This window comes from Varroa destructor, unplaced genomic scaffold, assembly GCF_002443255.2.
Source record: "Varroa destructor unplaced genomic scaffold, Vdes_3.0 BEIS01000003.1, whole genome shotgun sequence".
NCBI classification, from domain to species: Eukaryota; Metazoa; Arthropoda; class Arachnida; order Mesostigmata; family Varroidae; genus Varroa; species Varroa destructor.
Genome location: NW_019211456.1, coordinates 52,426,889 through 52,450,434, shown reverse-complemented (window position 1 = coordinate 52,450,434; position 23,546 = coordinate 52,426,889). Strand labels below are relative to the sequence as shown.

General features: G+C 39.9%; 2 protein-coding genes across 8 annotated transcripts; one reads left to right on the top strand and one right to left on the bottom strand.

Moving 5' to 3' along the window:
* Nucleotides 1-16,490: 16,490 nt before the first annotated feature.
* On the bottom strand, nucleotides 16,491-19,802 carry MetRS (methionyl-tRNA synthetase 1). The gene has a single exon (XM_022799946.2). It carries the CDS (start codon nucleotides 19,588-19,590, stop codon nucleotides 16,648-16,650), a length of 2,943 nt encoding a protein of 980 aa, XP_022655681.1. The 5' UTR covers nucleotides 19,591-19,802; the 3' UTR covers nucleotides 16,491-16,647.
* Nucleotides 19,803-19,842: 40 nt separating this feature from the next.
* On the top strand, nucleotides 19,843-23,483 carry pths (probable ATP-dependent RNA helicase DDX47). Of its 7 annotated transcripts, none has more exons than XM_022799950.2 (5): nucleotides 19,843-20,001; nucleotides 20,659-20,941; nucleotides 21,217-21,288; nucleotides 22,263-23,059; nucleotides 23,206-23,483. In XM_022799950.2, the coding sequence occupies exons 1-5, from the start codon at nucleotides 19,903-19,905 to the stop codon at nucleotides 23,374-23,376; spliced, it is 1,422 nt and encodes a 473-aa protein (XP_022655685.1). In that variant the 5' UTR covers nucleotides 19,843-19,902; the 3' UTR covers nucleotides 23,377-23,483. The 7 variants fall into 7 exon arrangements, with proteins under 7 accessions (XP_022655685.1, XP_022655684.1, XP_022655686.1 ...); XM_022799949.2 differs by having other exon boundaries at nucleotides 22,242-23,059; XM_022799951.2 differs by lacking the exon at nucleotides 19,843-20,001 and adding an exon at nucleotides 20,008-20,118 and having other exon boundaries at nucleotides 22,242-23,059.
* Nucleotides 23,484-23,546: the final 63 nt, after the last annotated feature.

The following is a 23,546-nucleotide window of genomic DNA, read 5'->3' as shown; positions in this document are numbered from 1 at the left end:
CGGAAAATCATGTAAATCATTGTAGCCATTCAATGTAGTTTATTAGTGTGTCATTCCTTTAGCTAGGATCAGTACAATTTGAATGTTTGTTATGTATTTAGTGAAATTCAGCTTGATATAGTTGCATCTAGTCTGTCTTCGCGTCTTCTGCACATAATCGCGACCGGCTTTGAATACAGAACAGTACTTTCTGGGGACTTCCGTCGTCCAGAAGCCACAATTCAAATTCAGAAAAACCGCTTCATCATGTAATACAAATAAAAACGAAATTCATTAAGAAATAAAAATTTGAGGAAAGTTAATTGTTTGAGGTTGTGACAACGAAACGCTTCGTGAACGTTAGATATAACTATATATAGTATATTTGCTGGATGAAACTTAGAAGTACTTGCCTTCTTTTCCATGAATCGTAACAGAGAGGATGCTAAAAAACCATGCAAGGTATGCGTCCGATGCTCTAGGCATTGCCTCAGACGGTTGGTTTTTCGCATAGAACAGAATATCTCTACCTCGATATCTAAACTTACGTATCTCTATGGTCGGTAGGAGCAAATTTCAACAAATATGATTTCTGCATAACGGCTAGACTTTATGCGTTACGAAAAATACACACATAAGTAGAGAAAATATATAAACTAAAAAAATCAAAGTAAAAAAAATATTCCAATTAGATAAATACACATATTAATATCTCTAGTAAGCAAGACGAATTTTCTAACTAAAAGCATTATCATACTTATTATGTACGCAAGCCCTTTAAGCGTAAGAAAAATCTAATTATAGCTGACTATGGGTTGTTCGACCCCAGCTGACACACGTCACGATCTTCCCTAGCTTGGAGCATCACCCCCATGTACTCGCATGCTTCAAAAGCGTAGTACGTATTTACATTTCCTACCGATAATTTGAACGAACTCATTCGCAATTCGCTCTGATTTAACAATAGCCGCATATATTGATAAAGTATGGCTTAGGTAAAAGGACAACTGTTGCACCGTCTTTATAGGCTGTCAATTTACTGGTGTACGGCAGCTTAATAGAGGATGATCTTGTATTTTACAAAAAAAGAATACGACATTTGTAAAAACTTCATCAAACTAGCGCACGTTTAAAACTATTGACTTCTTTTTGACGACGAGTTTAAGTGATGTTGTGGGCTCAGCAAAGCAGCGTCTGTCTAGAAGGGATCGATAAGTGCAGAGCTGGGTCTAGTCCCCGACGTATGTGATGAGAAGTTCCTTGTTGCTTATATAAGGGTCTTTTATTTACATTTGCGTACACAGTGCACAATGTAACATACGATTGCAGAATTTGCCACAGAAAAATCGATCAAGCACACTAGTTATGTAGATGTCCCAAAATCCTTCAGATCCAGATGATTGAGCCTAGTGAGCGATGTACAAAACGGTGCCCTTTTAATCGTCCAAGGTTCCAATTCGAACAAAACGATATAAGATTTAGGAAAATCAGCCTCAGAACTACTCCGTCAATTGAGGATACTTGTATATGGGAAAGAGTGTTTTTCTTTTTAGTATACATTCGAATTAGTTAATTAGCAGGCCCGTAAACAAGAGTTTTTATTTCATCTTCCAAAAAGGACCTGATGATTAGCAATTCGGCAACGGCAATTCGGCAAATTTACCGAAAAAACCCCTAGTAATATTCAATTTACAGGTGTACACTGTATCATTGAAACGTACGTAACACGTTAGCCGCATATCTTTCATCCTAGCCGGCATACCCGATCGAGAGTGTAGTCTAGAAGATACCCAGTATCTTCTATATGTTATTGTTTTCGCTATGGCATCAAGCGTGTATTCTGCCTGATAATCGAGAACTTCTTGTGACATAACCAACCAGTCTAGCTAAGTCGTCTCTCGAATTCTGCCACACTAATTCGGGGAGAAAAATGCTTTTAGCATTTCTTTACCTACACTGGCGTTAAGATACCACTACCTAATGTTTGAGATACACAAACTGCTGTGATAAAAATAAACATTCTACGCCACCGTTCTAAGGCTTGAACGCTGTTTCTAGCTCTCGATTCTGCAATCCCTAAAAAATGTTTTTTTTTTTTTCAATTATTGAGCAATTCGTGATCGCGAACCATTAAGGTTTCAGTTACCCTAAATAGCTTGATGAGTAACAATTTTACCGATAACGATGGTTTTGCATACTGATTTATTTCCGCCATACGGTCACAATAGCGATTTCCTCATTTTCTCCTTTCACAGCTTTCACTGAATTATAGAGAGCGTTCATTTGATGAAAAAAATATATGACTTTCGTTAAATATCTTTTGCTTTACTATTTAAATAAATGCGTGCAGAGAAATATGACAGTTAAATTGCTTTAGTTATATTGTTTTAAGATACATACAAGCAGCTAGCATTATGAACAAGTGCTTAATATTAAAAAGGTTGGAGTGTGACATAGGTCCACCTTTGCAAGTTATCTGCAGCCTCTGTATATACTGTTACCATTCAACTGCTGATTTTGTTGTGTGTTTGTGCGTGTGCAAATCTGCGAAGAAGTTGAGGTAAACTAACTTGTCAGCCTCGCTCTGACGTCGATTGCACTTTTTCCAGCACCGTCATCGGCGGCAACCGTATTTGAATGTTTTTTACAGGATAGAGAATAGTTAAACCCCGCTTGAGCTCTCGTCATTACAGACAACCTAATGCCCCCCATTCCAGTTTTGCTAGCTCAGCTCATTGTGAATCGAAGAAAGAAGGTCAATTATAGTGCTTGTTCGGGAAAGCGTCGACCCAGTTTCCAGCAAGTTTATAATGCAACACTTCGGACCGTTCCGGGCAATCACTGAATGACGTTTGTTGGCCACTCTTTTAGACAATACGGAGAACCACGATCAAGGACATGCCAAATCAGTAATGCTGAAAGCCCGAATTTTCTGTCTAATTTAATGTTCCAACTTGATATGTTTGGCGTTGAGAAAAATGTGATATATACTCTGAAGCAGAAAAATAAAATGGAAATAGGCGATGCCAGAAAACAGGCCCCCCTGTGAAGCTTAGCTTACGGTAAACAACATGTTAGATTAAACATGCTTCCATTAACTTCCATAGGTAGGCATAAGAAGAGAGCTCAATTTAGACTCGAAGTGAAACTTGTGTACTTCTATGCTGTTCAGTAGAACTTGATTTGTCTCCCGCCAAAGTTGGACTATCGTCAATGTACTTGCGTTCATTGTTTTCGTAGCGCAATGTTTGGAAAAAGTAGAAATACGACAATGAATACGCTGTAACTTTAGAAAAAGTTTTCGCCGTATTCCTGAACAGCTCTGTATTAGGCGGTAAAGAATCTATTACAAAATGAAAACCCTCTAGGCAAAGGACCTGTACAGATCAAATTCTAACGTAATACACCGTCGGAGAAACATATCCTGCCCTTTAATGATTCAGTATAATCAATTTGGGCCGTACGCGTTCATCGAGCTTATTACCTATGAGAAAGTTTTAGCAAGCTATAATCGCATTTAAATAAATACTGAACTTACTCGATTTTAAGAGTGTACACATTCTACCGGAAAGGTATATTCCGATACGTCGTAAATTTGCCAGGCTACAAATACTCGTAACAGGTCGGAATCATAAGCAGAACTCTACCCCTACTCTGTCCGTATAGCATCTAGCAGATCAGCACCTAAGGGCCATCGATGAACTTAGCAGGGACATATTAAATAGTTCATAACTCTATTGTACCATTAAAAAAGCCGCTAAAACTAGAAGGCTGTTGTCATGACCTCTTGTTGATAATGTCAAATCATTGCGGTCTTCAAGTTCTATGCGTAACAAGAAAGACGTCTTAGGCGATACACGACGAGTCATTGTTCCACCTAAACTGTTAGTAGATAGCCATTGTGTTGACTGCTATTTTGGCTAAATACTTTCGCGAAAAATGTATTTTTCTTAGTTCAATTAGTTTAAACATTTTATTTTTTTTGTAAGGCTGATAATAACAGGCAATGCGATCCTTGAAAGGGCTTATGATATTGGATCGAAGATATCATACGCACCGAATGTACTGAGGTTTTCAGTGACCTTGATCGCACTAGAACAAGCGGACAGAACGATCCTTGTTTCGTTCTATGTTTACACTGAGCCTTTTCAGTTTATGGTAATGACCTATGTAAATTAGTTGAATGGTCTCCTGCTCTTACTACAGAGCAAGTCGGCCGAAAAGATTTTGATGACGGCTGATTAAGGCGCTTCGTGATCTACCTAACTTGACCACTTCTCAATTATTAACTCTTTGTCCTTGGATGGTTGATGTTTTTGCATGAACCTAATTTTTCAAATAGTCATTAATAAAAATTTTATCGAGGGACGTTAGGCCACACTGCTCTTTAAAATCAGTGGACCGGCGAAAAGAGTTTTTTTCTACGGCCTTATGATGCATCATAAGTGATTGTTAAGCAAACTGTGTATTAGAAGAATAGTAGTAAAGGTCCAAATGCGAGGTGCGCCACACATTTGACAGTGAAAACTGTTGTGCACGATGCCGGGTTGAAGTGGTCGATGAGCTGATTTCGTCACGATACGCCGCAGGAAAACAAATTATTCTTTTACTAACCATAAAACCTTAAAAATTAACGCGTACTGATAAACATAGCTTCGTCAATGTAAGTATCACGAATTTTTTATCCACATACATTTTTGTCGTGTTTTTAGCGAATGTTTCGAACCTGGCCGTACAGCCGAACCGCTCGTATCCCACTGATATCTACCCTTCTATCTGCCAATGGCGATGAATATCTTGAATAGGTTTCCTTTATTTGCCTTCACAATTAGCTTTTTGAAGTTTGCCTCTCTAAGCAGCTATATAGTACGTTTCGGAGATGCCGGAAGAGGATTACATAAAAGAATCCAGTACTCCCGCTATTTTCGCTGAGGTCTCTCTTGCATTGGCTCTCAGCCTACCTGGAATAGACCTTCAGATGTGACCTATACGATTTCCGAGTCCCAAATAGAACACCGGCCAATCTATTAGCAGCATAACAGAGACGAAATTCAGTTTGAAGGGCCCCCTTACCCCGTACCCCGGAGAACTAATATTGGCGATTTTCAGCTCTCATTGTGTAGGTCCGAATGTGCAATGTACACACCCACTCTGCGAACTCTTGGTTATATGTTTATCAAACAACAAGAAGAGACTATTAACATGGAAATAATAGAGGTAGATAAATAGGCGGGTCCTCAAGGGCGACCATTATTTACAAATTAACTTGTCTACTTTTTTGTTGGCTACAAAAGACGAATCAGCGATAAGCAGAAGCCATTTCTGCAAATCTGTTCTCTCGGATGTAGACACAACAGACAGTAGCAGGCGCATCGATTTCCGGTAACAGCACTGCTTTGTTGGCAGGTTCCAGCGAATTTGATAAAGGATGATGATATATAAACCGAAACAATGTGTTTGAAGAAGATGAGAAAGATAACATTATTGCTTATCAAATATAGAAAATGAAAACAAGGATCAGATAATAGATTAGAAGAAAAAATACTTTTCTCGTTCATAAGATATGAAAAATCTACGACTTGCTATTGAAGTGCTTAAGTTCACATCCTAATTTATTGATTAATTGCTACAAAAAAGTACCATTCCCGAATTAACGGTCACTCAATGGATGTGCTATCACCATGCGTACTATTATTCTTGTATCGAGCTAGCACAAAATGGATTTACTTTTTGACGACTGCTATGCCATCTGTCCCTGTATTCCTTCATTCTATCGTCCTTGTTGTTTAATATTAGATACTTGTTTTACGAGTCAGCGCAGCATTATTTTCTGCTGTCTCTGTCAATATTTGCAACGAGGTTAGTTTTATAGCGATCACGTTCAGTGACCTGCATGCTTATGTTCCTCTAACAGGACTGTACGAAGAGTGCAAAGGTTTATTAAGGTTCATATAGGAACACTCAACTTGCAATTAGCAAAATGCAAGATTAAAACAGAGTTAGTCCGCCCACATTTCATGATGACGAAGACGCCCAACTTCCGAGAAAAGTTTTCAGTCATTCAAGTTGGGCTTATGCGTAAGATGGGCTCGAACCGACAACCTGTTCCTTTGTTTCCCGCCTCTGCTTGAGTTAAGCGGGTCACTGCCGCCGCTAGAAAGCTGTCATTTGTTCCCGGTCACTGGAACTTTAGTGTAAGTGAAAACAATCATTAATTGCCACTTTGCCAGATTTCTGGGCATATATGCAGGTGCGCATACGGATTACTTTTTAGTTTATGCCATGAAAAGCTATGGACAATGCTTTCTTGTAGCTCAACTCTATTATTTTATGTACCGTGGCAGGTAACGGTCAAATAGAATTTTCTTGTGTTTATTATTGTTTTATTGGAAGCTTTTTGCGTTGTAAGGAGTCGAAGCAATTCTCAGCAATAATTAATCCGGTTTTACATAAATGAAGGGTGTAATAATGGCTGCGCTATATTCAAGACTATAGCATAGGCCGTAAGTGAGTTAAGATATATATATATATATATATTAAGTGGAGCATAAGGTTAGCTTATGGTAACCTCAAGCTTTGTAGAGAAACAGATATCAACTATTAGCAAACGTGCGGTAATCAAAAGTTATCGTACATATGGTTCTAATTCCGTTGTCCTATAGCTTATCACTCCTTTCTGTATAGAAAATTGCCGCTATCTGGGGCATTCAAACATGTGCATGTTATAAACATAGTTGAAAAACTTGAAAGCCTGGCGCATCAGGGTCCACAAGACGGATAAGAACATGCCTTTATCTTAGTAGAAATCCTATTACTTATATCTGAATTCTGACGTTTTGTTATAGCCTTCGGCTAATGCAGCCTTGCATTGTAATTGGTGGTTTCCCCCCTGTCACACATTCGCCAGCTACTTTCCCGGCTTAAAATTAATTCAATTATGTTGTGATAATATTACTACCTGATGAAAGCAACGTCATTGGGGCTGTCGTACTGTTTCGCGCATATGCCACTGTGCGGCATCTAGTTGCCACTATAGTTTGCTTGCAGCCAGTTAATGCGAGCATCTGCCGTTAGCTAATATGGTGCATCTATCCTTGAACCATATAGATATACCTATTCACCGTCGTCGATCATATCGGTAGGCTTAGATTCTAGTATCACTGCGAGGGCAAATATGAATTTATCGCCGTCGTTTATCACTGCATTTACTGACACAATCACTAGTACTACCAGTCCTGAAACTGCTATCGTAGCGTATTTCGTTAGTCGTCAATAGACTTTTGGATTTCGACATAAGCTGTACTGTAACGCAATTAAAGGCATTTGCCATGCTCCGGCGATCAGGTGTCGCTTAACGTCTACAAGCGGGCGAAAAGGGCAGGTGAGCTGGGTTTCTGGGAAAAGTTGCTTTTTTGCACTTCCATCGCTATCCGCCTCCCCTTTTTTTCTCCCCATAACCCCTTGTATTTTTAATGTTTACTATATATTTATTTTCAGCTATTCACTTACCCAATTATCATAAATGACATGATTGCCTTATGATGCCTCCATATCGTTCTTGCTTCGCTTGTGACGAAGACTGAATTGATGTATTAACTTTGTTATTTTTGTTCAGCCACCGCTTTTCTTTAATAAGGGACAAATCGATAATCTGAATCCATTCTGGGCTTGGCGATAGTTCTTCTTTATAATATCGTCTTAGCAGTCACACAGGGCGTATACATTATTGTACATAGTTGAGCAGAGAACGTTGACCCTACAGGTAAAACTGGGGACGTCTCCCACTACAAAAGGAAAACTCTAGCCTATATATAAACATGCATGTACAAATGTGGGAGCCCATTTGTAATGTTCGCTTTTTTTTGTGTGGTTTTTGTGTGTGTGCGTGTGTGTGTGTGTGAGTCTGTGAGTGTGTGAGTGTGTGTGTGTGTGTGTGTGTGTGTGTGTGTGTGTGTGTGTGTGTATATTCGTTTGCGAGCTCGATCGATCAAAATGATCGCTATTCAGATCGTAAAGATGGGGCAGTTAGTCAGCTTCTACTGCGCTTGATTGTGCGATATTTATTTCGACTATATGCCGTTCTGTTTGTCTACGAATGCTAGCGAACACAGTAGTTTAGATAAGCGTCAACGACACCTTCTAGTCGGTTCTAAATTCGGCTGGCCAATACGTGAGGATAGACTAGTTTAGCCAAAAAAAAAGTGTAAATATGAGGGGTGTCACGCGGTGTTATTAGTACTAATAAAGCTTCAACTAACAGTACCTGCTATATTGTATTGACACAAATACACACCATAGGCCGAATCCGCACCGAAGGCTCCGTTCACGGCACGGATAAATCATGTAAGCGTTGGCCAATCAACGACAGTGTGTATCCGAGGATCAAATAGTTCAGTGCTACAGTTATACACCAACGGCGGCATCAGCAACAACCGATTTTTTGACGGACGCGAAATCAGGCCAAACCGTGTAGGCAAGCAAACCGTTACCCGAATAGATCGTGCCTATTCGCCTAAATAATTTGGTGACTGAATATTGCAGCAGGATAAACAGTGGTCATTTTTGTGAAATAAAGTCGATGTTCGGTACAGAATCCGCCCTGCTACGTATTAACAAAGTAAATCATGAATTATTCAAATAACTAGCGAACTAACAAGCCATAGGCAGTTAGTTATAAAGATAATATAGAGATTATTACAATCAAGAAGCGTATAAGCCTGATTTGTTAGGACGTCAACAAATAGCAGTCTGTTAGTAGGACACTCGTTACCATACATAAATGGCCGAACTTGAACGGAGATATAGCAATGAGTTAGTTAGGTGTTTTTTTTCAAAATATTTGAATTTACGATAATAGTTAGTCCTCACATATGCAGCGCAGTGAAGTGTAAAACAGAAACCACTCAAATAGATAATGTCACAGCAGTACCATATCGTAGTTTAATAGAACAAGAAAATGCTAATTCTGATGGCAGCGATAAAACATATTAGAAGCTGTTCGTTCTCGTCGGATACTTGGTCACATCCCAGTGTAACGAAATTACTTCGAAAAGCAAGCATCCTTGTCAAGCAGTAGCCTCGTACGGCCTCAAAGCACTTGGCACACTTTCATTTCCGGAAGCACAATTTAACATGGTGGCCCTTTGACTCAATGGCAAACATCCGCCTCTATACATCGTTCATGGCGGAGCAGGGCTGTAATGTATTACGGCATCTGCATTGTCGATTGTGCAGCTCGATTTCAGTAATCATCAATTTGGATAAAATTGCAACACATACAGTAATACTGCGGTATATTGCAACATGTCATTGTTCATCAGATTCTAAGCATTTGATTCAACTCACTGTCAAAACGTTACGATTGTTTTAGTCTGCCTTTGCGTAAATTATTTCGCCAAATAAATCTATCGATAATATTGATGACGATAAAGTTAGCTAAAACAGCCTCTACCGCGTACTAATATATATATATATATATATATATATATATATTGTTTGACAGTTTTATGTCGTTTGCAGACTGTAGTAGTAGTATTGTTCGACTTTTCATTTTATGACTACTTATTTAACAGCGGTCAGAAACACCAGGGGTCAGGGCATCACCAGACACGCTGCAGCGGCTGACTTTTCGAAAAAAATATGACTCAAATAATGACAAAAATAATAATTGTTTTGAATTCGCTCTGATGTACTGAACCACACGAAGATGTTAGCAATGGTCAAGTCAAATCTGATCCGATCCGATCCCATTGGCAAGCGTATTTAAACTACGTGCAAAACCGTTAGACCGCTGAAACTGAATCTGTCGTTGTTGATCATAAGATCGTGTGAACCTATATGTGATGGAACTAGTTATTTAGGATAATTGCCAGAAGTAGCGCGATACCTTTGAATACTTCGCCTATGTCTCTATTTTTAGTATTGCGTTTCATTAGTAAAGTATTACTTTCCTTACGTTCACCGTTAACTAGTGTCCTTTAATATTGTTATTATTACTACTACTGTTGTCGCCATAAACTTCGCACGTAGTAGCCTCCAGAGTGTGCTCATTTTTTTAGTGGGATTGCCTTACAGTGTAGTGCCTTATAGTGAGTGGGTAAACATGCTTTTCGGCTCTGCTATAGCCAAGTTCGAACGTTGTTTTCTGCTCACAAGTTGTTGTTGCTGAAGCAGGCGAAACTTAATAATAGACTAGGAACCTACACAGTATAGACGTTGCCATATGGTCGCTTTCAGGTTTCACTGGCCACAGCAGCAAACCGCCAGCGGATCTCACCTTCTCTAATATTGCGCCTTCTCCGTTCTTTTTACGACAAATTCATAGAGGTTCCGGCTTAAAAACTCTACAGAAGCACTAAATTGTAGCCTGGTGCCTATGGGTCACGTACTACATCATTCAACGATAGTGCTGTTCCATTAAATAACTCATAAGGTGTGTGTATATACGAGCCGAAATACGCTAGTGACTACCATTTGGTCGCGTACCAAATCTTGGTCAGTATAGACAACGATTTTTAGTATACTGTACAAGAATTCAGCGGGCAACGACTAAATTATATTGTAGAATTCATTCTCATTATGATTTATAGGTTTGTAAGAAGAACATAGAGATCATCCTCAAGCCAAGGGATTCGGAGAATCTTTCCCGCTTGGTTCCTCTCTCATCTCGTATGGTACTATTACCGTTGTCGGTGAAGATCTTGCCGTTCCTATACGCAAAGCGTATAGAGAATAAGCCTAAGCATATAGAACGGCTTGCTGTACCATCAGCTGTAGGCTGCTGCAATTCGGTCGGCGTTACTCATCGTGAATCGGTTGAAGCAGTTGGAGAATGCAGCGGTAGTACGACGCCAAGAGCGGAGCGGATTGCAGTCTCGCCTCTGCTGGGCGAGGGGAGAAAACGGCGGAGAAAACGCAGGCTGGCTATAGAGCAAGCAGGCGGGCGAGGACTGTTGACAAGGGATCAGTAACTAGCCAGGTCGACACGGCAGAATAGTTCGCGCACCCGCAGGCACAGCAACGCCGTGCTTTGTGCTAATGCAAACACGGCTTGCCCCTGTCGTACAATTTGTCGAAAAGGCTCGGGCGATGACTTTTGCTACGGACAACTGAGGGTTCCTTAGTATGTCCATGTGTATGTGGGTATATGTGCGGCTTTTGTGGATAATACAAAGATAAAACAAACTGTGTGCTCGGCGAAGCTTATTGAGTAGTACTTCACATCGGATTACCTAGCAAGTCTGTTTGCCTGGTACATCTTGGAGATAGTGACTAACTGACCCCATGTAGGTGGCGGGTGTTTCCTTCTGATTTTATCAGTGACCACACCTGTCGTGGCCTCTTGAAGGCTACAATCACGTAAGCTGACGAACCACGTAATAGTTCAGTTATTCGCTTGTATTGCTTAACTACAATTAAAGAATCATGAATATAATTGTAGATAGTCTTGTAGTGATGGCCGCAGCTGGAGCGGCGTTGTCTACGTCGACAGATGATTCTTCCGTGTTGGTCGAAAGTCCAACGCTATACATCCACCGCATGCCTCAACGACGATCAAAGATGAATAACTTGGATGCTCGACCACAAGTTCCCGACCTATCCAGTACTAACGCATCTGTGTACTCCGATGTCGGAATGTCTGAAATGATGTCGGACGAAGTTAATCAAGACGACTTTTTCGCGCTAGCTCTGACACCAGGCACTAGGCAATTCTACTTTATGTTGACAATCGGGCTGTCTGTTCTCACATGCGCCGTGACCGTTCTGCTTTGGTGGTTATGCTGTCGGCCAAAACCTATCCCCAGAAGATTTAACCCCCGCTACGATGGCGCTCCGCCGAAGAGATTGTCCAGACTCAGCTTCCGTGCTATTCGTTACTCAATGACAGGAAACCAACAAGTCAAATCTAACCAACACAGTAGTCCTGAATCTCAGATGGAGCCTGCGCAGTCCGTTTCGGCGATACCTGTTGTAGTTGCACGCTAAATTACGCAATCGCGTTGAGACAGCAAAAAAAACTCTTCCGGCATAAATTTATGCGAATAACTGAAAATTTCAAGTTATTTATTGCTGCTATTTAATTGCGTCACTGGATACAACGTTCATCACCTATATATATCTTTCAATTTGGGATTACTCCTGGAGCGCTAAACGCCAGACAAACGCACGCACACTTAATTCTATCAAAGAGATTACTGAAAATTGAGCAACGAATCGACATTTAGAATTTCCCTGCATAGTAACAAATAGTTCTTGGCGAATATTAAATGAAAATACTATATTACAGTGGAGTGTATGAAGTGGCGCATATGAGGTGTCGGAGCGAAAGAACTGTTATTAAACATTGATGTTTGTGCTTTTATTGACATAACATAGGTATTTGTATTAAACTTCCCTTTATTTCTTTCAATAAAGTGAACATAGACACTTTTGTTAATCGGACTCTACAGACAGACACGACAGACGATGCAAAAGGTGGCAAAACAACTATTGAACAATGAGGAGCGTCGATGAATGACTAGGGCTAAAACGAGTGCAAATGAAAACCAGTGATAAACGAAAAAAAGAAAGCTATCTCCTGAAAACAAAAAAAACGCTGGCAATCACCACTTAGGCTTGTCTGGTTTCGAAGCACTAACTAAGCGGCGTGCAGGAAGATTGTGGATCGTGGCTAACTGGAAACAATAACAGGACGCGCCAAAGAGCGAGTACCGCGTTGTATGAGTTGTAAAGTAAGACTGTTCACCCGTGAGGCGGAAAACGCATATGATGAACGTAACCTTCGCAACGAAACTATTTTTTCTACCACCATAAATTTACATGATACAGAGCTAATTAAATTCATGTCTGAAAAAACAAAATCGTCAAAAGGTACAGTGGCTTGTTAAGAATCCGTTGCAGATCACAGTACTAGTCAAAAATAAAAACAAATTTTTTTTCGTTAACATCCCTTTACCGAAAGATTCGCGAGACTTCTACCGCGTACTCTCCACTTCACTAACTATCTCACTCGTTCAAGGAATTTCGTGGACAAAGGCTCGCACCTCCGCTGAATGCGGCGACGCCTATATAAAAAAAATGTACACAAACTACACACCTACATGGGTAACATTCACGTTTATGCCAGCATAAGACCCCCATTTTTGTTGACGAGCGCCTGACTACTTTTTTCACCGATCTATACGGTATCTTTTCGGCAAGAAAGCCATAATTTTCTACAGTAGCCTCTACCAGTCTTGCCCCCGAGTGCCGTCGTCCCCCTGCCCATTACGCACATTCTGAAGGTCTGATCACACGAAGAATAACGATAGACTTACAAAAAGTCGAGGTAATGCCACCGTGTATCTACCGTAATAATAAAAATAAGAAAACGACAAAGCAACGACATAACGCCTAAAACGGTTTATTTCTATGAAACATCAGTTTATTACTCGAAGATCTGCCTACTACTATTGCGACTAAAATAAGATTGCTGTGAACAATGTAAACTCGATACCATTCATCATTCCGCATTAAATTAGCTATTGTGAATATGGAAGTATTAATATGAAGTTGTGTTCCGATCTACTTATATGTAACGATTATTTGAAAATTAAAACAGATCAAATCGGTACTGCTTATGAGCTACGAAAAGTTCTCGTACAGGTTGCTAATAATCAGCAGCGGATCGAATCGTTTGAGTTGTTTTTGGTTTTCTATTGCCTTTATGTTGATTAGCCATCGGCACTTTCAGCCAATACCTCTATAAATTGTTTTATATCAATAACAACTCGGTCGTCTGGACAGATCAATAGGGGTCTTACAGCCTCAAGATATATTATTTAAGGTCTGAGAATAGATACCAACGTAATCCTGTCGGAGCCTCGAAGAAGCCTCTGTTGTCGAATGGATTGCGAACGTGAAATTTTTGTATTTGGCAACTTTGAACGAATACGGCTGAAACAAGCATCAATCGTATTCGCTATATATTAGACAAAAGGGCAACACTCTTTTTTCCTTAAAATACGATATTGTTTACAACAACATTCGAAGAATAGCATTGACCAGCATCGCGACGGCAATATCACCATATTCATATATAGGAATTGTCCTTATACAATTGATCCATGCCTGTTCGACGGAGTCCGATAAGATTTTACTACATTTATTGACGCTGATGTCTGTCCCCGCGATCTTTGCTGACCTATTGCCTTCAACTGGAACCGTTGTGTGAAAAACAGCTATTGAATATTGTCACTAATCGAAGCAGGGCAATATCATTAGCGTCGACGTACACAAACTGTCAAAGACTATATATTTTTAGCTAATAAAACTATGATAAATCGGTAAACCAAACTAGAATGGTTCAGGCTAGTATTAAGAGTACTCATAGCTGTTGTTGGGCGGATTAACATTTATCCATGGCAGAATAATCAAATTATAGCTTTGCACCACGCTGACTATGACGATCGTGGTGCGATCTTGTGTGTTATATCATCTTCCCATGGATATTCTGACGATGGTGTTTGTGCGGTGATAAACTTACAAGGTTTGATGATAGTCATTTTATCTGTCGCATTACAATCGACATTTTGTCTTCTTTCGTCTTTCCTACAAAAAGAAAACTGTATTATTGATACCCTTTTAATAAGGTCTTCATAATTTTCGACTATTATTTTTGCATGTCTATCTATATTGAATCTTTAGGTTTTTCAACAATAGATTTGTCCAGCAATTAGGTCAGCATGTCTTCTTATGTGTTGCTTTTGTAAGCTTATGTGTATGCCAGTGTTTTTGGCTTTGAGTAAGTCATTTGAGAAGAAACACTGCTGCATGATAAGGCAACCCTGTTTTCGATTTATCACCTTTTTGATGTTTCCGAAGCTCTTTGACACTACTGTTGCCTCCCGTTAGACGATCTTGAATCACTGAACTGAATCGTAGGTTTTGAATCCTTTCACTGGCAGTTTATCTTAAAATATCTTATAATTAAAAGCACTTTAAAGAGATCTTTCTCGTTTTGTATTGTCTAAAAAATGTAAATCATTCAGAATACGTAGTTAATGAAAAAAGAAAATCGTCTTCATTTCCGGCGCATATAGCCGACACGTTAACAGCCACACGAATGTATCAATTCTACATTCACGTTTAAAAAATAAATTCACCTTTTTTAGGTACATTAATTCTTTAATAAATGCTAACGTAATCATTCCCTTTTCTATAGCTTGCGTGTACTCTTGCCTGGACACTGTTCATAACTTGACCTTTTTGTAAAATATAATCTTTAATGTAAGTAAACATGACTTGTAAATGAAATAAATTGAATAACTAAACAACCCTTGACTATATACGTACTAGAATGGTGTAGTATACACGACAAATGTATACTGAGCGAAAGGCCATCCTGATGATAACGAACAAAAAATAAGTAACGACAATTTAACTGCCAATAAAATCTGTCTATGACGAATAATCTAATTTACCACTTTAATAGCTTAAATGCATCAAGCTAATGTAGCCGTCGGATTCACGAAAACAGCCTTTCCCAAAAGCAGAAACGATTATATTATTTAGATGTCCGATTTGGTGTATTTTTCTACGATTCATTGCGGGTGTACAGTCATATATAAAAATACGCACATGATGATAAGATAATAAAAACATGGTGCAAAATATAGAAATATATATTATTTCTTTTTCTTTATATATAAATACTGAGTATGTCAGTATGTAAAGTAAATCAAAGTCCCGAACAATTTGATTAGAAGATGGTAAAAATCATCCAAAAACACTTATTATACATAGCGATAACATATTTTTTTGAGTTAGAAAAACTTTTGCGCGGAAACATTGTGCTTTGTCTTCTTTATGATTTAACCAAATTTGGTCATCTCGTGCCAATTCAAATAGGTTCGATCTTCTGCTAAGCTTCTGAGTCACACCACATTCATCGACACACCGTCATTCACATAAAAAGCGCATATTCACTATTAGACAGTTTTCCGCAGATTACATATATGAGGGGAAGGCCTCGGTCGCCCATGTTTTATTACAATTATTGCTTTCTCGAAATGCCGCTCCATGGTCAACGAACACGTCGCTCGATGATGGCAGCTGGAGGATTGTTACAAGATGGCTTTGTAGCTGAAAGCAAACGCTCCTTATGGCCAATATTTATAGCTAGAGCATATTTGCTAGAACCCGTTGTTATCACACAATTACCTGTTGCGTTTTGGAAATCCTATTTTTCTGTTGTAAGAAAAACGCATTAATAACTTTTCAAGCATGAACATATTCACTCCGTCCGCCTTCCGTGGAATACTGGCTACGAGAGTATGGAAAACGAAAGCGTCTAAAAATTGCGAAATAAACTTTTAAGATCAGTTTAATTAAACTAAAATAGAAATTCAAGCTCCGTAAGACTAAACATTACTAGAGATATTGCGTTTAAGAAGTCTAATTAGATTACGAGTTACTGATATATCAAACTAGTGAGTTATCAAATTTTCAGAATTAACAACAACAAAGCCGAACAGAGTTCTTTACATTAGCTCACTTAGATTTATTATTTAATATTACTAGAACACAATCATTCAAAAATTTCCAAGGATCTTTTTGCATAAATAAGCTATCCTTAAATTACATCATCAGAAAAGCTGAAGGTATGCTTTCAGCCGCATAACTAGAATATTACTTTTCTTTACTGTCTTTGTTGTTATTATTAGTAGTAGTGGTTCTACTAGTAGTAGGAGATTCTCCTTTGGCCATTGCAAGTTGCCTCTTCAACTCAAGAAGGATCGTAACTTCCTTGTCAATAACAACTTTTTCGGCGTTGTCGGCTTTTAGTCTGCGAACCTTGTCACCCTGTGCAGTGACTTTTTTTTGGATTTCTTCGGGACTGCTAATAGCGTCACCCTTATAGTTAGGCGCCTGAAATCCATCGAGTATACGTGCAGCTTCTAGTTGTTTCTTCAACGAAAGAAGGACGTCTACCTCTTTGCTGATAATTTCTTTCTCAGCTTTGTTTGTTTTCAATGCTCTTACCTTGTCTCCCTGTTCCTTTACTCTGGTTTCAAACTCAGCTGCCGTAAGGAACAAAGCCTGGTCACTGCCAATTACAGATGAAGCCTCTGCGATCTGCGAGACTTCCAACAGTTTCTTCATATCGAAAAGTACGTTCGTCTCCCTGATAATTAATTGCCGATCAGCTTTGGCAGCCTTTAACGTTCGAAGCTTGTCTTCTTGCTTCTTGAGCTTTGTCTTCAATTCGGTAGAGTCTTTCACCAGCTGGGTACGCCCCTGTTGGTCGCCGGCATATTTTTTACGGAACTCTTCGATGACATCAGTGTCAATTTTTTTGAACAGCGGTGTCGCCTTGTTTATCTTATGACCAGCAGCCACTAATGGTCGGAATTGATCGTCCAGTTGGAGCTTTGTAATGTTGAGCTGGTGCCGTAGTTCTTTGGCGGTGTCCGGCATGAATGGCTCTAAGCAGCCAGCAATAAGTGCGCAGATCTGCACACCTATGTACAGAGTGTTCCCACAACGCGCCCTTGTGTCAGCCGTTTTCACGAGCTCCCATGGTCTAGTTGATTGGATGTACTGGTTACCCATTTTCGAGATCATCAGAAGCGAGCGTAACGCGTCACGGATATGATTGTGCTCAAGTTTTTGCAGGAAGTCATGGTAGAACTGCGCAACCTGAGCAATGACCATCTTATCCTCTTCAAGAAGGTCGCCGACGAACGAAGGTACCTGGCCAGCGAAGTTGTTACCAATGAATGTGAGGCAACGATTTACGAAGTTCCCAAGGTTGTTAAGAAGTTCTGAGTTGTTTTTGGTTTGCAAATCTGCCCAGCTGAATGCCGTGTCTTGAGACTCGGGTCGAAGGTACATCATATAGAAACGCCAGACATCGGACACTATTCCGGTTTCTTTTGCGTCCGTACCAAACACGCCAACTCCACGTGATTTAGAAAATTTAGTGTTTTCGTAGTTCAGGTACTCTGTGGCGACGACGTTGTTTACTTTTGTAAAATTCTCTCCAGTGCCAATTAGGCACATAGGAAAAATAATCGCATGGAAAGGTACATTGTCCTTGCCCATAAACTGCGATAGCTCTACCTCTTCAGGATTTTTCCACCATTTTTCCCACTGGTCTGTATAGGAAGACGTAATTGACAAATAGCCGATAGGAGCATCAAACCAAACATAGAACACCTTATTTTCATAACCTTGTATGGGCACAGGTACGCCCCATTTCAGGTCTCGGGTTATACAGCGAGGCCTGAGTCCCTCTCGTAGCCAGGAATTCGTAATCACCTTAGCGGTTTGTGTCCACTGGCCAGTCTTAATACTCACATCTAGCCACTCGCGGAAAGCCGAGTCGATCTTGGGCATGTCAAGGAATAGATGCTGCGATGCCTTGATGATTGGCGTACTCTTACAGAGCTTACATTTAGGGTGCTTGAGTTCTATTGCGTTAATGAGTTTAGAACACTTGTCACACTGATCTCCCCGGGCATCCTCATAGGCGCAAAAAGGGCAGGCTCCTTCGACGAAGCGGTCTGCCAAAAAACGCGGGCATTCTTCGCAATAGAGTTGTTCGACAGAATCTGCACTCAGGTAGCCATTTTCATGTAGCTTATTGAAAACAGCTTGCGCCATTTCGGTCTGCTTTAATGTAGACGTACGACCAAAGTAATCGAACTCAATATTAAACCATTTATATATGTCTTTATGGATAGTGTGGTACTTATCGCAAAGCTCCCTGGGTGTGCATTTCAATTCAAGTGCTTTGGTCTCTGTAGCTGTGCCGTACTCATCCGTTCCACCAATAAATAACGTATTATAGCCACGCATACGACAGAAACGAGCAAATACGTCCGCACTCAAAACGCTACTAACAATATTGCCTAAATGAGGCACATTGTTTATGTATGGCAAAGCAGCGGTGATTAGCATATTACGCTTCCCTTTCTCCGGGAGAATTGGAGCTGTCTTTTCTGTTAGCGGATTTCCACCAACCTTGTCTTTCCATAACGTCACGGCTTTATCGATAAACTCATGAGTTAGTTTAATGTGTTGCTCATCTGAGCAACTCTGGCTCTGCTTAGTCACCTGAATTTGCTCCGTGTAAAGGTTTAACAAACTCTCCAAGGCGATCGATTTCGGGATAATGTTGGCAAAATCTGATGCAAATTTGGCATAGAATGATATCGAACTGAGCAGCGCTGCACAATTTTCGTCCGTCGACAATGCGCTTAATGCAGAGCAAATGACCAGGTACCCAAGTGACGCCTGTTTAGGAGGTGGGTTGAAGTCTTCGAGCCTTAAGGCAATCTTCTTTCCTAGCACAATACCTGCTACAGATGGCAAAAGTACCGAACTTTCATACGAAAGCCAGTATTCATCTTCAGTATCAACGGTTTTGCCCGCCTTAGCCCACAAGTAGCGACAGATGGCATTTGTGGAAAATAAATGATCACCGTCTGCCAATTCGAACGCCGGCAAACGCTTTAAAGGCGATTCTTTGGCCTTACATTGGACTCGCTCAACTTGATACTTTGTCTCCTGCAAAACTGCGTCCAATTTGCAGGTTTGCACCGAATCTTCACATATGTAAAGCTTCATTGCTGCGTAATCGAAACACTTCTTTACCCAAGTGATCTTTTGCTCCTGTTCACTGAGCACGTTGGAAAAGCTACGTCAGTTCATTCCGACCGATTGGAAGATGCAGCACCCTTTGTCTCATATGCCTGCTATCGTCTAATAAAATTATCAACTACTATACTAAGAAATCTCTCATATCGATATTCTCTAGTATTCAAATACTAAGTATATAAAAACATCCACTATCTGAGCTATTGATGTTTAGCTAATATTGTGCGTTCCTGGCCATTCTCCGAGTCTTTTAATTCGACGGAACTCATTCACTGTTCGACGATGGCAACGTCCAGCGAGGATGAATGCTCCGATAATGACCTCGAAAGAACACAAATAGGAGAAAGAGGTGACGATAACACATGCACGTTTAAAAAGTTGGTAAGTTTACTAAGGACTCTAGGCATATCTTGGGAATGGTAAACCACAAAAATGCAAAGTGAACCCAAACAAAACCACGTGCTCATGGCCGTTGTGAAAAAGGAAGTTACCAAAGTGGTAATCGCTCAAAACATGTAAAAGGCGAGAGCTTTGATGTCTAGCCGAGTAATAATATAATTTTACTAGAATAAGTCTTAGTCGAAACGGTTATCAATGAGACAATAAACTTTCGTCGACGCTGTCCAACAATGTGCATTAGGGTCGATTAGCTAGTGTCACAGATAGATATGGTATTACGCCGGACGTTTCTTATTTCGTGTCCAATTCACCTCTCGTCACCTAGTTTTGATAAGGTAGTGGCTAGTGCATTCAACGCACTGACCGTCTATACCAGTGGAAAAAAATCTAAACTCAATGTATGTACATATATATGTACCACTTAATGCGTTTCATCTTCTGCAATACAAGAGACCTAACTAGTTGTAGAGCCAAACATGTAGCACTTATACGTAATTTAGTTTAATCAAACTTTGCTGTTTTAGGTTACATACATTGGTTTGTTTTACAGAAAACAAGAGGGGGCGATGATCTGCGCGTAAAATTTCCTATGAAATGGTTTGCGCGAACGGAACTAACAGATTAAACATTTGTTTTTAGGGAGTAGTCGATGTTTTGTGTGAAGCTTGTGAAAGGCTAAAATGGACAGCTCCTTCGAAAATCCAGAAGGAAGCTATTCCCATAGCTCTCGAAGGCAGGGACATTATTGGTTTGGCAGAAACTGGTTCGGGAAAAACCGGCGCATTCGCTCTTCCGATTCTTCAGGCGCTGCTGAACAATCCACAGAGGTTGTTTGCCCTTATATTGACTCCGACTAGGGAGTTGGCCTTTCAGATTTCAGAACAGTTTGACGCGCTCGGATCCAGTATCGGCGTCAAGAGCGGTAAGGTGTTTTCTCAATAAATTATATTATACGGTTAGCTTAGGTTCTGATGATATCCTTGCTATGCTAGAAAACGAGTTTTCTCAGACGTAAGATTTTTCGTTAAATTTTATCACCGAGTTATGGCAGTCCTCACAAAAAATATATATCCTAACATAACTCGTTTTGGGTTACGTGATATACTTATAACATCATAATATGGTCCTTTGTGTGCTCATCGATACGTTTTTCTACTGTCGGTTAACATGATGACACATCTTTCCTCTGTTATTTAGCTGTGATTGTTGGCGGAATTGACATGATGACACAAGCGATGATGCTAGCAAAAAAGCCCCACGTAGTTATCGGTAAGTCTTTTGGAATCAATCAGATTCTACAGATGCTACACTGGTTCCCAAGTATAGCTTAGCAAGTTTTTTTTTACCTGATACAGCTATTAGGCACGGTTACCTGCGAAGTATTGTCGAGTGAGTTTTTTTATTTCGCAGTCGCTGCCAGATACATTTTACTATGGGCGAAACTCTACTGTGCCGGAAAATTAGGATTTCTTTTATGAGAATACGTGTTCCTTTTAAAAATTGATCGAAGAACATGAATAGGAATATAGACATTTAAGCCTTTTTGAGATATTGAAAATACCTAGACAGAGTGGCTTTTCCTGTGAGGGGCACAACCTAACCAGTCGAATCAAAATGGACCTGGCTGTTTTATGTGGACGACTGTCCCCTCCTGCATTCCGTGAGTTGCGCTTACTTCTGCTTCTATTTCATGAATCCCTTTTTTATTAGGAATATTTCCCAATAATTTACTGAGACAAATGTTCTTTCTGCTATCGCTTTTAACAGTATTTTTTCAAATTTATCAAATAAAGTTAGAAACTACATACTAATCGACAATAGTTAACGAACAAAAACACTGCTGCTCAGCAATATATCTAAGCAAGTAAAAACTTCCCTTGGCGATCGCCGGGATAGGATAGTATGTGGTAGCAAATTGATTAGTTAAACGCAGCTCGACTTGCTGAGGAAAATAACGTATCGAACCTGATAACATTGTCCGTAAGCGTGCAGAATTAAGTCACTGAGATTACAAACATCACAATTAACTGACCTGTGCTTTTTATTACAATGCTTTCGTTCAAACCACTCCTCTAAAATGAAACTCGTCAGAATCGTTTTCAACACTGTAGACACTAATGCATTTTATGCAATTCTGCTTTATAATATAAGGCAGCATATAATGAAGCACGTATTGAGTTCAAATATATGGTGTTACGAATGGTAACTTAAAAAACTTATAGTATCGCTCATTCCCTTTTCAGCTACACCTGGACGTCTCATTGATCATTTGGAAAATACGAAGGGATTTAGTTTAAAAAATTTAAAATATTTAGTCATGGACGAAGCGGACCGTATCCTGAATATGGATTTCGAGGAAGAAGTCGACAAAATCCTAAAAGTTATCCCTAGAGAAGGACGGAAAACGTTTCTTTACTCAGCAACGATGACTAAGAAAGTCGCTAAGCTCCAACGGGCTTCTCTGACAGACCCAGTCCGTGTTGAAGTTAGCTCAAAGTATCAAACCGTCGACAAACTAAAGCAGCACTATCTCTTCATTCCAGCCAAGTTCAAGGAAGTGTATTTAGTCCATCTGCTTCAGGAAATGGCCGGTCAGAGCTTTATCGTTTTCTGCGCAACTTGTAATGGTACTCAGAAGCTGGCATTGATGCTGAGGAACCTTGGCTTTACAGCTATCCCCCTTCACGGACAGATGTCACAGGCGAAGCGATTAGGAGCCCTGCAGAAATTTAGGGGCAAAGCAAGGAACATACTTCTGGCTACCGACGTCGCAGCTCGAGGTCTTGATATACCGCACGTTGATGTAGTTATCAATTATGACATTCCTACACACTCAAAGGATTATATTCATAGAGTGGGTCGTACGGCTCGAGCCGGCAGGAGCGGCAAGTCAGTCACAATTGTTAGTCAATACGACGTTGAGCTCTATCAGCGGATAGAACATCTCATTGGCAAACAGCTTCCCGCTTATGACGTACGGGAGCAAGAAGTGATGGTTCTACAGGAAAGAGTTCAAGAAGCCCAAAGGTTTGCTAGACAGGTATATATAATCCAATGCTTCTTTTTATAAATGCTGCACATTTGCCTGTGACATGTATCGATGGGGCATCTATCGAAATAATATCGATTCTCTGTAGAGTCGGTATTATATTAGGATGGATTTACCTAATATTTGTTAAATTTCAGGAAATGAAAGAACTTGAAGATAAGAAAAAAGATGCGCGAAAACGGAGACGGGAAGGGGCAGATGAAGACGATGATCACCGCGATGCGGAAAATGCTTCCGGAATCAAAAACAGAATGAAAGGAGGGAACAGCGGGACTAAGCCGTTTAAAAGAAGAAAAGGCAAATTCTAAATATTAGACGATTATCGTTTATTGCATATATGTACGAAACAGAATCTAATGGGAAAAATTATTCTGATTTGTTACTATAAAATAAATAACCTTTCCGTGCAACAGAATTATTTTGTTATATTTATACTGGGTCTCTTCCATATTGATGAGAATCTATAAAGTACAAGACT

What these genes read in the sequence shown, in the direction of transcription:
- MetRS (XM_022799946.2), bottom strand. Translation starts at nt 19,590, where the DNA reads ATGAAGCTTTACATATGTGAAGATTCGGTGCAAACCTGCAAATTGGAC.
- pths (XM_022799947.2), top strand. Translation starts at nt 20,289, where the DNA reads ATGGTATTACGCCGGACGTTTCTTATTTCGTGTCCAATTCACCTCTCG. An exon ending in AAAGCCCCACGTAGTTATCG is followed by an intron (nt 21,289 to 22,241) that starts GTAAGTCTTTTG and finishes AAAAACTTATAG; the next exon opens with TATCGCTCATTCCCTTTTCA. An exon ending in CCCAAAGGTTTGCTAGACAG is followed by an intron (nt 23,060 to 23,205) that starts GTATATATAATC and finishes GTTAAATTTCAG; the next exon opens with GAAATGAAAGAACTTGAAGA.